We start from the raw sequence: 16,046 nt of genomic DNA on the forward strand, positions 1-16,046 counted from the left end.
TATGGCCCAGAAATGACCCAGTATTCTTTCAAAAAGTTTTACAAAAGAATCATTAACCCAGTCATTTGATGATATTTTCTCATTTCTGGAAAATTTACCCAAAAAATGCTTCACAAACTTACCAGATGGCTATTAGCTATAACCTGTTACTCTCTCACTTAGAGGCACAGTATTTAACTTGAAAAACTAAAATATGGTTGGAAAAGTTTAATATTGCTAAATTAAGCACATGAAAGATTTTTAAATAATCTGTTTTGTATTTTAATATGTTTTTTCTTCAGAATTTTGCAGCTTCATTGCTCATTCACTTTATGGGAAATTTCCCCTATATATCCTAACTGGAAGAACTAGTCTTTATTGTAAAACCAACAAGCCTCTGCCTTAGAGTCTAATCTCATCTTTCAATTAAAATAACTATGTTATTAAGGGTTCCTATGGTGACATCTTATGATCCTATTCCAAGATAGCTAAATGGCTCTTGCGGTAGTGCCACAGTTTGTGGAATTTGTTTGTTTGTTTGTATACCTGATGAAAGAATGCTTGCTCTGTTTTAGTCTGCTCAGGATGCTAACAAACTACTGTAACGTAGGTGGTCTATAAACAACAATAATTTATTTCTCATGGTTCCGGAGGCTGCCAAGTCTAAGATCAAGGTGCTGGCAGAGTCAACTTTTGGTGCTGACCCACTTTCCGGTTCATGCATGGCACCTTCTCACTGTGTCCTCACACAGTGGAGGGGAAGAGGAGTCTTTCTGGGTCCTCTTTTACAAGTGCACTAATCACCACCTCCAAGACCTAATCACCCCTCAAAGGTCCCACCGAATAATATCGTCATCTTGCGGGATTTCAACATATGAATTTTGAGAGGACACAAACATTCAGACTATAGCACTCTCCATTGATAATTCTCCAATACACTCTTTGCTTTGTTCTCATGGAGTTCTTACTCAGGAAACATACATCCTCTGATGACAGTTGGGAAATGGAACAGGTCAGATTACTAAATGAAATTTATCATCACTCCTATTATCCTTATTCTGTAATATATCTGAATTGAGAACATTCCAGATATGAGTTCAAATACCTCCTTTCTAGCAACACACTTCTTCCTTAACAGAAACATGTGTAGGACGGAAAAGACAATGACTATTAACCCAATATCCAGTGAAAGAATACCCATTAAAGAAGGTTGAGTTAGGCTCAATATCTATAACACTAGGTTAGTGGTTCTTAAATTTTAGCCTGTATCAGAATCACCTGGAGGGCTCCACCTCTAGAGTTTCTGATTCAGTACATCTGAGATGGAATCCAAGAATCTGCATTTCTAACAGGTTCCCTGATGATACTGATATTGCTGCCCCAGGGACCAAACTTTGAGAAATACCATATTTTATGTTGGAAAAATAAAGACTAAGAAACAAGCCCTGGGTTGGCATAAAGGGAAAAGGGGTATAGTTATGCTTTTTAAAAGTCCACATTAAAATATTGAAAATGTACATTATCACATAAAATTTGTCCTCTATGTAGATGTATAGAATGTAAATATCAGAAAACTGGACAGGTTAAAAAAAAAAGCCCACTCTCTTCAGGAAAATGAGATGAGCAAAGCAAAATAAAGGTTGATAATACCACACAATGGATTTTTACTTTATTTATTTATTTTGAGACAGAGTCTCGTTCTGTCACCCAGGCTAGAGTGCAGTGGTGTCATCGTAGCTCACAGCAACCTCAAACTCCTGGGCTGCAGCAATTCTCCTGTTTCAGCCTCCTGAATAGCTGGGACTACAGGCACGTGCCACCACACCCAGCTAATTTTTCTATATTTTGTAGAGACGAGGTCTTGCTCTTGCTTAGGATGGTCTTGAACTCCTGGCCTCAAGCAGTCCTCCCACCTTGGCTCCCAGAGTGCTATAATTACAGGCATGAGCCATTATGCCCAGCCTAGATTTTTTACTTTTAATTGTCAAACATATTACCAAACTTAATTCATATAGGGATTATATACCAGGCATACTGTATACTTCAAGCTTTATATGTATCATCTCCAACTTTTCAATAATTAAGAGATAGGTTTTATGAATTCTGTTTCATAGCCTAACTTTAAGGTGAACTTACATTATATAAACATAATTATTGAGTATGAGGCACTATGACAAAAAGTATTAAGTGCTGTGAATATTCTTAAGTAAGACACTTCAAATATCTGTAGCTTCCATTTCCTTGTCTGTAAATAGCTACAGTACAGCTCAGTGATTTCCAAATCATTCCAGTTTTCAAATTCTAAGCTTCTATCATTCCAAGAAAAAAGTCAAATGAATATTTTCTGAAGAGACTCCGACTGGCTTCATGGAATAGAGCTTGCCAAATGTCACCAAACCAAGGTGCTGGCAAGAGATCACTGAGGAAAAGGATTAAAGATATCATCTATTTCTAGATGTATGAAATACACTTACAATAGAAAAATACAAAACACTTTTGGGGAAAAGAAATTATGAAGAATGATAATAAACAAGAAAGGTATTGGTAATGCTCACTTGATGATCATCCTTTTGGTTCTACCCACCTTATCATTTTCAGCAGCAAACCACCTTGGCATATCTAACAGGATTGACTTAATCAGGATTTATACCAATGTTTTCCAAACTTGAATGCACACTGAAATCACCTGAGAGCTGAATAAAAAACCAATGCATGTGTCTCATCCCTAGAGAATGTGATTGAATTGATATGGGATGTAGGCTGGACTTTGGACTTTTCAAAAAATATCTGGACAATTCTAATGTATAAACAGGATTGGGAACCATTGAACCATTATAGGGTTATTTCCCTATAAATTACATTGTTAATTATATCCCCTTCTATGAACTGAATTGTTTCCCTTCCCTCCCCTCCCCTATTCATATATTGAGACGCTGACCTCCAGATGACTGTATTAGAGATAGGGAGGCAATTAAAGTTTAATGAAGTCCCACAGGTGGAGCCCTGATCCTATAGAACCAATACCCTTATAAAAAGAGGAAGAGACACCAGGACCTTCTCCCCACCATGTGGAGGACAGAGAAAGGAGGTAGTCATCTGCAAGCCAGGAAGAGAGCCATCTTCAGGATGTGTATAGGTTAGCACCTTGATCTTGGACTTACAGCTTCCACAACTTTGAGAAAACAAATTACTGTTGTTTAAGCCACCCAGTTTATAGTATTTGTTATGGCAGCCCAAGCAGACTAATAGACCCCCTCTTATGCCCACCTTCTCCATCTCTGATCTACCCCTAATTCCTTCCTTAATGTTGGGAAAATACATTGAATCAGAAGTTACTAACTTGAGTCAAATCTCAGCAAGGCACTAAACCTCTGAGCCTCAGTTTCTCCATCTGCATACTAGGGATATTAATTTCATCTCCCTATGGGGTTTTGGAGGGCATCCAATGAGATCATGTGTACAAATTTACTTTATAAACAGTACAGCTCTTTGCATGAGCAAGCTGTGTCTGATACCTGCCCCTTTCTCTTACTCAGTCAGCCTCCCTTTTCAGTCACCTACATGATTTCTCATTTGTGTCCCTTCCTCAATTTCACCTCTCCATTATGTCTCCCACCTGTCCAGTCACTAGTCATTTGGCCTCACTACAACTCCCTGGTTGTCACATCATGTTTTCCCTTTAGAATAGGTCTGCTGGCAATACGTTCTCTTAGTTTTCCTTCAACTGAGAATGTCTTCATTTTGCCTTCATTCCAAAGGGATGTTTTCACTGAATATAAAATTGTGTATTCCCAGTTCTTCTCTTTCAGCACTTAAATAAAATGTTGTTCCACTGTCTTCCGGGCTCCATAGTTTCTGATAAGAAATCTAGTCATTTGAACAGTCATTTCCTTATATTGTAACAGTTTTTCTTTAGCTGCTTCAAAACTTTTTTCTTTTCCTTGGTTTTCAGCAGTTTGATGTGTCTGAGTAGGATTTTCTTTGAGCTTTTAAAATATTTAAATATATACCTTTTACCAATTTGGGGAAGTTTTTGGTCATTACTTCCTCAATTCTTTCTCCTGCATGAATCTCTTTCTACTTTACAAATGAAATTCCAATGAAACAAATGTTAGACCTTTTGATACTATTCCACACATTTCCAAGGCTCTGTTCATTTTTTTCTCAATCTCTTTTTTCTCTTCAATTTGTATAATTAATCTTTCTTCAAGTTCACTGACTCTTTCCTCTGTCATTGTCACTCTGTTATTGAGACCATCTAGTGAATTTTTAATTTTAGACATTGTATTTTTTACTCCTAAAATTTCCTTTTAGTTCTTTTTTATAGTCTTTATTTCTCTTTTGAGAATGTATATGTTTCCATTTACTTAAAGTTCTTTACCTGTACCTCATAGAGCATAGTCTCTGTCTGAAAGTTGCAACATTGCAACATTAAAGTCAACAGGAGGTTGGCACCTGTTAACTGTCCTTTTCTTTGAGAATTGTTTGCATCTCCTGGTTCTCTTTAAGTTGCATAATTTAGGATTGTCCCTGAACATTATGAATTATATTGTATAGACTCTAACTCCTATTATAATTCTCTGTAGAATTTTATTTTTCGTTGTTTGTTTGTTTTACTTTTTGTTGTTAAATCAACCCATTTAGGTTCAGAATGCAAGTGCTGTCCATCTGTCTGTGGGCAGTAGTAACAGCTTAGTTTCCAGAGCTTTCACTATTCTGCTTGGGGTCTTTCCCATCTATGTACAGATTAGGGGAGAGCCTAGACTTATGCAGGTCCCACAGTTACAATTAGAGGGTCCTTATACACACACACACTCCCTCCCAAATTTATTTCTCAATTCTTCTGTTGGGCATTTTTGTTCCCATTATAAATGGCACTGTTATGAACATTCTAGAACATGACTTTTGGTGAATATATATATTTCTATTGGGTATATACAATGAAGTAAAATCTCTGGGTCATTGGCTATGTATATTTTCAGCTTTAGTAGATAGCCAGGAATATTTATTTTAGCATGATTTCCCACATGATTTCAGTACACAGCAAGGAGTGTAAATTGCCACACTAGAGCCTACAATTAGCTCCCTGTTCTGCATGTGCTATTTTATTTTTAGTTATAGGTCCATGACCATTTATTTCCTCGCCCAGCCCGTGAAGCTGCCCTCAGCCTTCACACAGATCTCAGGACCACAGGTACCTTGTCCTCTCCAGGCCCCACTGAGACTAGGGCTCAATTGGGGGCCTATGTTGCATACCAAGAAAGCCCTGGTTGGTAAGGGAGAAAGCAGATCTCAAGTGTTCAAACCCTGGAAGCTCGTTGAACAGTTCCACCTCACCTGAACTCTGCACAAGGGTACAGGGCTTCTGCCCACTCATGACCTGCTGTCCTTGTTCTTGCCCCTCTCACTTCTCAGTTCCCCAACTCCACACCAAGCATTTCCACCTACTTGTAGTTTTGAATTTGTCAACACAACTGACTTTTCTTTTTGCCTTTCTGGAGTTTTATCTCCCTTTCCTCCTTATTTTGGGTACCCCCTTGTAACCCTAAGATAACCCATAGATAAAACTCCTCTTTTATCTATGTCCTTTCATCCCTACCTGTCCCAGTGATTTCTGATTACTCATCTTTCACCAAAGGGAAAATCCCAACAAAAAAAGGTACTTCAGAGTCTTCAACTCTATGGTACTCAAGATTACCTTTTTTTCCTTGTTGTTTATCATTCACTGGAGCTGTAATTTCTTCAGAATGTACCTCTTCCTTGTCTTTCATCATCAATTCCACAGTTGAAAAGAGCTTGTATAACTTCTGCATCAAATCGGTAGCCGTCTCAGAATCACTACTATGATTGTTCCCTAATACAAGGAAATATTGCTCCTGGGAACCAATTTCACCAAACAGCTCACTGTTTTCTGTCTTTATTTCATATACCTCAGGAATAAGTCTATAGTAAGGGAGAAGAGAGATGAAAAATTAGTTAGCCAGATCCTTTACGGGATTAAATGTAAATATAGCCAGATAATATGAGAGGAATTAATTTTATGCATGTGATTGGAATACTCCAAAAGCAGTTTGTAAATGAAATTTGACTCAAGGGAAATTTTATAATATTCTCAAGGGAAATTGACATTCATTTATTTCAGCAGTTTAGGATTCCAAACAAATATCATTTTCATCACTAAATTTTTATTGACTATTAGTGTGGTATTTCACAAAATCAAACTTGAAAGAATCCTTCCTGCCAGTCTTCATATGTGCTTTGTTTTCTAAATGTTTTGTTTTGTTTATGTCTTTCTTCTGCTCTAAAACTGTCACATCAAATCTTTGATATTATAAGTTTTCTGTTTTGGCAGCATCCAATATTAGAGTCCTGTTATGCGGTTCCTAATAATAAGCTTTTCTTTTTTTCGGTAGAAGCAACAGAAATAGAAACATGGTTCTTTCCAATATAGGTCATGTTCTACCTGCTATTAACTCCATACCTGTGCTGTCATCACAAAAAGTAGCATTTAAAACACACACATACACATACACTCCCTCCCCCAAACATGCATCTTGAAAACTAAAATGCCACTAATTTCAAATTATGTTCTTAAGGACTGTTTCCAGTTGTGGTGTGTTGCCCCAACTCTGAATTTCTCAACTCACAATACAGTGTTTTCTGTGCCAACGTTCTCTGAGTTGGGAGAGGTGATATTAACACATGTGGCTCTCAGATCTTTGGTGGGATATTTGTTGATGGCACCTGGAGAGAGAGTGGGCTGGTTAGTCTAAATTTTACCCTTCCACATTCTGTCCATCATCCAAAGTCAGTTCATCTTTTCTGTGGTTGGCAGTGTTTTCAAGAACAAATTAATTTTATAGGGGACTCAGCAAAGTAAGCACACTCTGGCATTGAAATTCCTTGTTGTTGGCAAAGTCAATGAGATATAGCAGTAACAGTAAATAATTTCCATGTTCTGCATGTCACAAGCTTGTGATATAATTCAAGGACATCTCTAAATCCCTTCTATCATTTTTTTTCTCTCCCTATGATCTTTCTACAAGATTCTATTAGCTATTAAAATTGTCTGTCTTATTTATTCTGGGCTTGGGAGAAAGGCACAATTTTTTGCCTGCTACTAAATATAACTCCTAAATTCTAAGATTCCTGAGGATTATATAAGGCCTGAGGCTTTCTGTGTGCCAGAAAACCTGCATCCCTGTGATTCTCTATAAATTTGCAGGAGCTGCAGAGAACCATTCATGTGGCCTTTACCACATTCCTAATTTCAGCACAGGCCAGGACTTGTTTGATGCTACAAGGTCTTGTGTGTGCTGTTATATCCATGTCTAAAATTACAACACATGGGCTGGGTGAGGTGGCTCACACCTGTAATCCTAGCTCTCTGAGAGGCTGAAGTGGGAGGATTACTTGAGTTCAGGAGTTTGAGACCAGCCTGAGCAAGAGTGGGACCCTGTCTCTATTAAAAATTAGCCAAGCATCATGGGGTGCACGCCTGTAGTCCCAGCTACTCAGGAGGCTGAGACAGGAGGATCGCTTGAGCCCAGGTTGCTGTGGGCTAGGCTGATGCCACAGCACTCTCCTCAGGGCAACAGAGTGAGACTCTGTTAAAAAAAAAAAAACAACAAAAAACCAAAAAACTACAACACATGTTCAGAGGCTAGGGCAGCCACTCTCAAAGCCCCTAGGTGTGTAAAGATGCCGCTAAAAATCCTTCTGGCTGTGCCAGAACCAGCTGCCTGGGATAGAGACTGTAGAAGAGATTTGCACCTATGGCTCATAAGAATTCAAGTCAGAACCAAGGTTAATTTATAATGACAAGACAAAATAGAAGTCCTTGGAGCAGGTGCAGGGTGGTGTCAGGGGATATTATTTATTACAGCAGTGCACCTTGTTAAGGGTTTAGTAATTGAAGTATAGTGTGATGGACAAGAGCACACCTCTGGGGTCAGAATATGTGTGGCTGCATCTAGAATTTACCAATTACGATGTGTGAGCTTTTGAGCAATTTATTTAACACTTCCGAACCTCAGTTTTTTCACTTGTAAAATGGGGATATAAATATTTTCCTTTGAGGGCTGTATTGAAGATTAAATGATAGCATCCATTAAACAACTTTGCACATCGTAAACACTCACACATTACTGTTTCTATCTTTTCACCCATTGGAGGATTTCCTGGCAAACACTTTGGCAGTGCAGCAGCAAGGCTCAAGGTCAAAAAGATGTGGGATTTTCCTGAGAATTTTCACTGTCTCCTACACACACCCCACCACTGTTAACTGAAGTGAGGATTATTTCACTAAGTCCGCTGTTGGATTATACACAGAGACATTAAATCTATTGCAAAAGCAACAGAAAAATTTTGATGACTTACGCCTAATTAAATGAACAAATGGCCTGACAAACTTGATGATATAGTCCCAATCTGGCTTGTGGGTTCGGCCAAGCTGGACTAAATGATGATCCAGGGGGTGGCTGGCTAATTCTTCTAATTCCTTGTCATTGTATGTGGGACCAAAGGAAAACACAAATATGGAGTAGCCTTGACACTTGGCTCTCAGAGATACATTTCTTAAGACTTCCTTGTCTAATGGGTTTGTTTCGCCAGCAGAAATTACAAAGATAACTTTGTTTTTTCTGAGATTGGGGGTTCCTACGAAGACATTGTCAAGTGTCCACTGCAGGGCATGGCCGATAAAAACATCTCCGTTGAGCTGCCGAAGAGATTCTTGGAGATGACGTTTCATTTGATGTACACTGTTATATGTAACCAAATCAAATTCCAGGTAGACGGGGCATTCTTCACCGTTGGGCACATAGCCTGGGGGAGAGTAGCTCAGGACAGCCACTCTGTCTCCCAAGGTGGAGGCCAGTGGATCCGGAGTGATGTGGAAGTAATCAAGCACTGAGGTTACAAAAGCTTTCACTTCCTTAAACTCATCACTTCCTACTCTTTGGGAAGTGTCTATGAGGAAAGCCACATCCATGTAATATTCTTGAAGAGAGGCATCTCCAGGTCCATTAGTAAGGTCTGGTTCTTCTTTTCTGCCATGATTTTCATGTCCTGCAACAGAATAACTCAAGTCATTCTTTTCAATGGAAGGATAAACTTGGACCTCCTAGCCATGGATGGCAAATACGTGGCACGGGGTGTTCCCATGCTTCATTCCCATACCTGTGACAGACATCACTAATCAGTCACAGTACTCACTCCCAGATGCATTCTTCCACATCCTTCTCTACATAGTGCAGGGAGAGGCATTACCTTTTGATGTGTGTTGCCACAGGAGAAGAAATCTATTTGTCACCCTATCTTAGATCTTTGTGAAGGGATTGATTTATCCTCAAGCTATTTTAATGTGCAAGATAAGAAATATACAGCTATTTTTAGTGCACCCTCCATAGTTATAAAATTTGGGGTACATTTTTGCATGAGATTTAATTATTAATACATGTAGTGACCCCAAGAGAAAGTATAGATGTCAAAGTTACATTTATTAATGGCACAAACACGTATACCTTTATACACATGTTCAAAATATGCACCATAAAATAACGTTATGAGAACAAGTATAAACAAGTGCTGTCTTTAGAATATAAATGCTGTGGAATGACGTATTCTTAAGAACTTGGTACTCAAAGTGATTTACATTCTGATGCAAGCTTCTTATCTTGTTGCAGACCAGTATTTTATGTAGCACTACCCTAAGACTAAGAGATCATGAAACCTGTCCACAATCATGGGAATGATGACTGATTGGTGAGGCTACAACAGTAAATGCCAGCTCAGAAAGACAGAACGTAGAGGGCTGATGTTTTGTTCTTTTGTGAAAGAAGAAGTTTGTTTGTGAACCTAATCAAGCAAAAAATATATTTATAACTGGAACAAATTTATTGATCAACCCTTTCTGCTCAACCCTTTTTTAGATACTTTTACATTTATTATTTTATTTCTCACAACAAATGAATTGATTAACCTGTATCAATGCTACAAAAGCTTAATATTGAAATAGAATGCAACCCCCCCCAAAGCCCCAACACCTTGGGTGACGTTATTAGTGAGGCAAATTCTCTATTAGATAATTTTTGAATGTTCAAATGAATCCTGCCTTCCTGGTATAAACCTCACATTATCTTTTTTTAATCTATTGTTGACTAGATTTGCTAAAATTTTGTTTAAAATTTAAAATTTTTACATCTATGTTCACAAGAACATAGTTTCTCTTTCATATATAAAAGACATTACAATATCTTTGTCTGGTTTTGGCATCAGGGTAATCAGACCTCAAAAAAATGAGTTGGAAATATTCCAAATCTACTTTTCTAGCTATTTAAAAATATACAATAAATTATTGTTAATTGTAGTCACCCTATTGTCCTATTAAACACTAGATCTTATTCCATCTAACTGTATTTTTGTACCCATTAATGAACCCATCTTTATCTTCTCATCCCCACTAGCCTTCCCAGTCTCTGGTAAACACAGTTCAATTCATAGATATCCCAGTTACCCAGATTTGATCACTACACGTTGTATGCTTGTATCAAACTATCACATGTACCCTCTAAACATGTACAATTATGTAACCATAAAAATTAAAATAAAGTTTAAGATGAGTTGAGAGATATTCCCTCTGCTTTAGTTTTCTAGAAGAGTTTGTGTCGCATTGTTATTATTTCTCCCTTAAATGTTTTGTGAAATTCACCAGTGAAATCGTCCGTGTCTGGAGTTTTTTTCTTTATGGGTAGGTTGCACTACAAATTCAATCTCATTAATAGGTATAGGGCTATTTTGTTTATTTCTTCTTGAGTGGACCTTGGTAATTGGTGCATTGCAAGAAATTTGTGTATTTCACTTAAGCTAATTTATAGGCAAAAAATTGTTCAGGATAATCCCTGGTTATTCTTTTAATATCTGTAGATTGTCTCCTCCTAATTTCTGGTGTTAGTAATTTGTGTGTTTTCTCTTTTTTCCTGGCGAGTTTGATTATAGGTTTATCGATATTTTATTTTATTATCGATATAATATTTTATTGATCTTTTCAAAGAAATAACTTTTAGTTTTATTGATATTCTCTTTTGTTTTTCTATTCCATTTCATTGAGTTCCACTTTAATTTTATTATTTTCTTTCTTCTGTTTACCTTGGGTTTAACTTGTTCTTCATTTTCTGGTTTCTTAAGGTGGAAATTGCAATCATTGATTTGAAAACTTTCTTCTTTACCAATATAAGTATTTAATTGCTATTAACTTCCTCCTAAGTACTGCTTTAGTGGAATCTCACAAATTCTGATATATTGATTTCATTTTCACTCATTGCAAAATACTTTCTAATTCCCCTTTTGATTTCTTCTTTGACCATGAATTATTTAAAAGTACTTATGTAGTTTCCAAATACTTGCAGATTTTTCAAAGATCTTTCAGCTATTGACATTTAATTTATTTCTGTTTTGGCCACAGAACATACTTGGTATGAACTGAATCCTTCAAAATTTTGAGCATTGTTTTATAGTCCACAATATGTTCTATCTTAGTAAATGTTTTATGTGCCCTTGAAAAGAATGTGTATTCTGCTGTTGGGTGTTCTATAAATGTCAATTAATTAGTTGATAGTGCTGTTCAAGCCTACTATATATTCCTGCTGATTTTCTAGCCACTTTTTCTACCAACTATTGGGAGAAGATATTGAAACTCATTGATGCTCTTTTCATTTTTAAAAATTTTTTTCTCTATGTTTCATTTTGGATATTTCTATTGCTACATTTTCAAGTTCGCTATTTTCTTTCTTTTACCAAATTTAATCTGACATTAATTCTCTCTAGTGTATTGCTCATCTTAGATATTATAGTTTTTATCCCTACAAATTCTATTTGAATCTTATGTTTCTATCTTTCATGTGTCTACTTAAATTAAACCATATGGAATACAGTTACAATCACTGTTTTAGTATCTTGACTAATTCTAACATCTGTGTCAGTTCTGGTTTGGTTTTGAATGATTATGTTCTTCATTATAGATTGTGTCTTTCTGCCTCTTTGTATGCCAGACATTGTGAAATTTTCCTGTTGGGTGTGGGATACATTTGTATTCTTATAAATATTATGTGCTTTGTTAGGGGAGGCAGTTATGTGGAAAGAGTTTGATCCTTTCGGGTCTTGCTGTTATCATTTGCTAGATGAGTCCAGAGCAGTGCTTCATTTAGAGCTAATTATTTCCTACAATTGAGGCAAGGCCCTCCTAAGGTTTTCTCCCTATTACTGTCTGAATTGTGATTTTTCCAGTCTTGCTGGTGGGAAAAGGCACTCTTCCAGGCCCTGTGGAGCAAATGGCACTCTTTCCAGGTGGTTCTTTTCCCAGTACATGCATGTGCTATCAGTTTTCCGCTGAATAATCCAGGAAACCCTCTGTAGATCTTGCAGGTCCAGTCTCTGTGCAGCTATCCCCTCTCTGGTATTCTGCCTTGCAAACTTTTAGCACCTTGGTTGCCCTATGCTTTCAGCTCTGTCTCCTTATCTCTGCGAGCTCTTCGGGCTCCACCTGAATTCCCCCTTCCCGTATCATGGCCTGAAAACACTCTCACGGCAGTAAGCTGGAGCAATTGTAGGATTCACTTCATTTGTTCCTCTTCTCTCAGGATCACTGTCTTTCATTTCCTGAAGTCCAGTGTTGTTTCATATATTTTGTATTGTTTGCTTTTTTTTCTTCTTTCAATTAATTCAGTTGGGAGGTTAATCCAGCTTCTTTTCTCCATCTTGGGCAGCTTTAATAGATGAGAACCGACCATCCTGTTTGAGATGCTTCCATGTTCTCTTCTTTCTCACAAAGGACTAAGAACTGTCCATACACATAGACCAGATTCTTCCACAATTAACATATTTGTGTTAATTGAACAGGATTTTGCATTTCACAAGCATGTTTGAATTTATGGGTCTCCGTTCTCCACCAGGAATCTAGTTTCAACCTCTTCTTAGAATTTCTGATCAAGAAGGAGGTCCCTGATTAAACAACCAAATATGAAACTAGAAGCGCAGATGAAGGCATATGTCTCTGCTATGGGTGCTTATATAATGTACTTCAGCTCTAAAACAACACCACGAAAAATACTACCAGAGTTCTCAGCCATAGTGTGTTAGGAACTGTGAAGATTAATTAAATGGATATTTCTACCTTTTTGGAGTTTGCAATCTTGGGGTTGACTAACCATTACCTACTCTGCTACCAGGATATCTGTTCTCCAACCACAATGTTTCAGTTTCTCCTTAAAAAGCTCAACCAACACAGTTTGTTAAAACCTAAGGAAAAGTATTGCATAAAAGTTCTGGTAGAAGAGGAAGGGTTGACTTATGTTAGTGGAATATTTTTTCATGTGTGCCCATACTGTCAAGGACAGGTGTAGGTGAGCAACATTAACCTCAGGGAAAAAGGAAGGGAACAAAAAACGAGGACACCAATAAACATTTAGAAACTAACCAGCAAGGACAGGAACCCCCAGTCAGGGACCTTTCCTGACCAGGAGCATGCACAGAACCTAAGAGCTCATATCCAAAGTTGGCCTTTTCCTCATTAACACACATTAACATGATACAAATCACATCCATCAGTGCCGAGGCAGCTTACAATTGTCATGGCAACCGCTGGAAGTTACCCTATACAAATAAAATTCCTGGGAAGTGCCCTTAGTTCTAAAAACTCTCCACCCTTTTCCGAGGAAAGTTATAAATATTCCACCTACCATTTAACACATCATAAGGTGTAAACATAAAAATAAAAGTATAGTAAGACCCCAGCTATCTTCTCCACCTATGGAGATAAACCCATTTCCCCTCAGGAAATGTACTGTTACTTGCTATTCTATGTTAACAAGACTACAATTAAAAACCTGCTTATGTGGTAATGCTAGTGTCTGTCGTCACTCCCTCACACCTGCCCAGACTTTTAATTCCTTTAAACCAAGAGCCAAAAAACTAGGACATCTCTAAAAAAATCAACCCAGACAATACCAGAACTATTACTGTTTTTCCAGTTTTCTTTTTATTAGTGGGGAAAATCTCAACCTTTTTCCAAAGTACTGAGCAAAACTGTTTTCTAAAGAGGTATATTTCATCTATGAAATTTCTAAAAAATAAGTTTGCTCCCTACTTAGAGAATTAGCATGAGGATCAAAGAAGCTAAATGTGGATGATTATGTCTTGAAAACTCTAAAATTTAATCGAACACAAGGTGTGATTATTCTACTTCAAGTCTAAATTCATCTTACTTAGGAAGACAGGGCCTTCAAAAATATTTTCTTTCAAGAAAACCTGGCAGAAGTGTGGACAAAATATACCCATAGCTCACAATAATGCTGTTTAATTTTGAAAATGTCAACCAAGCCAAATTCCCGTCTTCAACTCTGTGGAAGAATTTCCTCCGAATGGCAGAGGAGGAAAAGCCAGCTCACTTTATTAGGGACAAGACGTGGAAGGAATAAGGGATCCAGCTGGATTTCCAGGGAAGCCCCCTGAGGGACCAGCCTAACTTTGGCCAAGACTGTAAGCCACAATGCCAAGTGTGCTCCGTAACTTTAGGGAGAAGCAGGGGTGGAAAGGAAACTTAGAGAGGAGAATGTAAAGGACTCGGGCCATCTGGACTGGGATTAAGTATGTTGTGAGGCAGCTGTGCTGCCTTTTGTGGTATTTGTGGGAAATCTCAAGATATGCATGAGTTATCCAGTGGTCTGCCTTGAAATTTGTCCAGGGGCCAAAATTAGCCATGTGTTTTCCACAGGAAAGCCACATGTGCAGTTGAGGTTACTTTGTGTGTAAGGCTCTGTCCAGATGAACTGTAGCTGATACTTTTCAAGTTGACAATTTTTATAATGACTTCCCATGAGGTTGGCAATGCTTTCTTTTTGCTTTTCCAGTTTTGGGGTATTTAATTAAGCATTCAGTTTTCTTCAGGTCTGTGCTCAGCTGTATGCACGTCTTCTCTCATTTAATCTTCCTTATAGCACTATGAGGGTGGACTTGTCATCATTCCCTTTTTACAGATAAGCAAACTGAGGCTTGAACAGGGTAAATGAATTAGCTAAGAAATGACAGTGGTAGAGGAAGGATTTGAACCCAGCTTTGTCTAGCTGTCTAACTCCTTCAGATACTCCGTTGTCATCAGATATAAAGGTAGAGCAGAAACATTAACGCACACATCAACTGGCTCACTAAAGGCCCTGGGACCTGGTATGAAGAACGTGGTTCTCAGTTCATTGCTATTCCTTCTGTTTAAAGTTGCTAGAGAATGCTTTCTTCCAAAAGTAAGTAGTTATATGAATTAAATAAAATTTGTAATTTTTTCTTCTCTAGGCATTGCAAAGCAGTGAGTATGAGAGCTGAACCTTTGGAGTTTGAGTCCTGTGACTGCCATTTGCTAACTCTGTGACCCAGAGCTTTCTTCATGCCTCAATTTCATTACCTAAAAAATGTTAATAACAAACTATAACCTTAGAAGGGCTTTGAGAGAATTAGAGTTTGCACATTGCCTAGCATATCCTAAGCACTCCACAAATATAATTTTTAGAAGGAAACAAACAAACAGAGAAGTCTCAGGCATCTGGGAATCCTTCCTATCATATTCTGCAAACCAGGATTTTCATTTAAAAAATGCAAAGTCAGCTGCTATAACTTACGTACTTGTGCACAAGTGTTAGTATGCTCTCAGAAATGAGGGGTCACTCTGTTGTGTTTATGCATGCTTAACTTTGGGGGAGTTGGCATTAATTCCAATTACCACTGCCAGCCCAAGCCTGTCTGGTGAGGTTACTGGTCAAGCTCTAAGGGCATGAGGTAGGGCAGCAAAGGAGGCAGGCACAATTGTGTGTATCTGATGGGGTGTCATTGATTTTTATGCCAAAGGGAAATATAGACACATCTAAAATTCTCGTTTTGCTGTTTGAGGTCCTCTTACCCCATTTACCTGAACAAGTAGGAATGAAAGTCTTAAAACAGGTTTTATCCTTTCCCCCAAAGTCTCAGAATTAATTTTTATGGCCTAGACTTTTCTAGGTGGCATTTAGATGAGAAGAGTGAGT

The 16,046-nt window shown here is 37.8% G+C and overlaps 1 protein-coding gene across 1 annotated transcript in view; it reads right to left on the reverse strand.

Annotated features, from left to right (window-relative positions):
* COL6A5 (collagen type VI alpha 5 chain) overlaps positions 1–16,046 on the reverse strand; it is a 124,047-nt gene that overhangs the window by 2,790 nt on the left and 105,211 nt on the right. The window contains exons 38-40 of the mRNA XM_012766923.3: positions 8,359–9,048; positions 6,627–6,723; positions 5,678–5,922 (exon numbers count right to left, since the gene is read on the reverse strand). Coding sequence (XP_012622377.2) covers positions 5,678–5,922; positions 6,627–6,723; positions 8,359–9,048 — 1,032 coding nt within the window. The remainder of the gene's footprint in view (positions 1–5,677; positions 5,923–6,626; positions 6,724–8,358; positions 9,049–16,046) is intronic.

Source organism: Microcebus murinus, chromosome 1, assembly GCF_040939455.1.
Source record: "Microcebus murinus isolate Inina chromosome 1, M.murinus_Inina_mat1.0, whole genome shotgun sequence".
Taxonomy (NCBI): Eukaryota; Metazoa; Chordata; class Mammalia; order Primates; family Cheirogaleidae; genus Microcebus; species Microcebus murinus.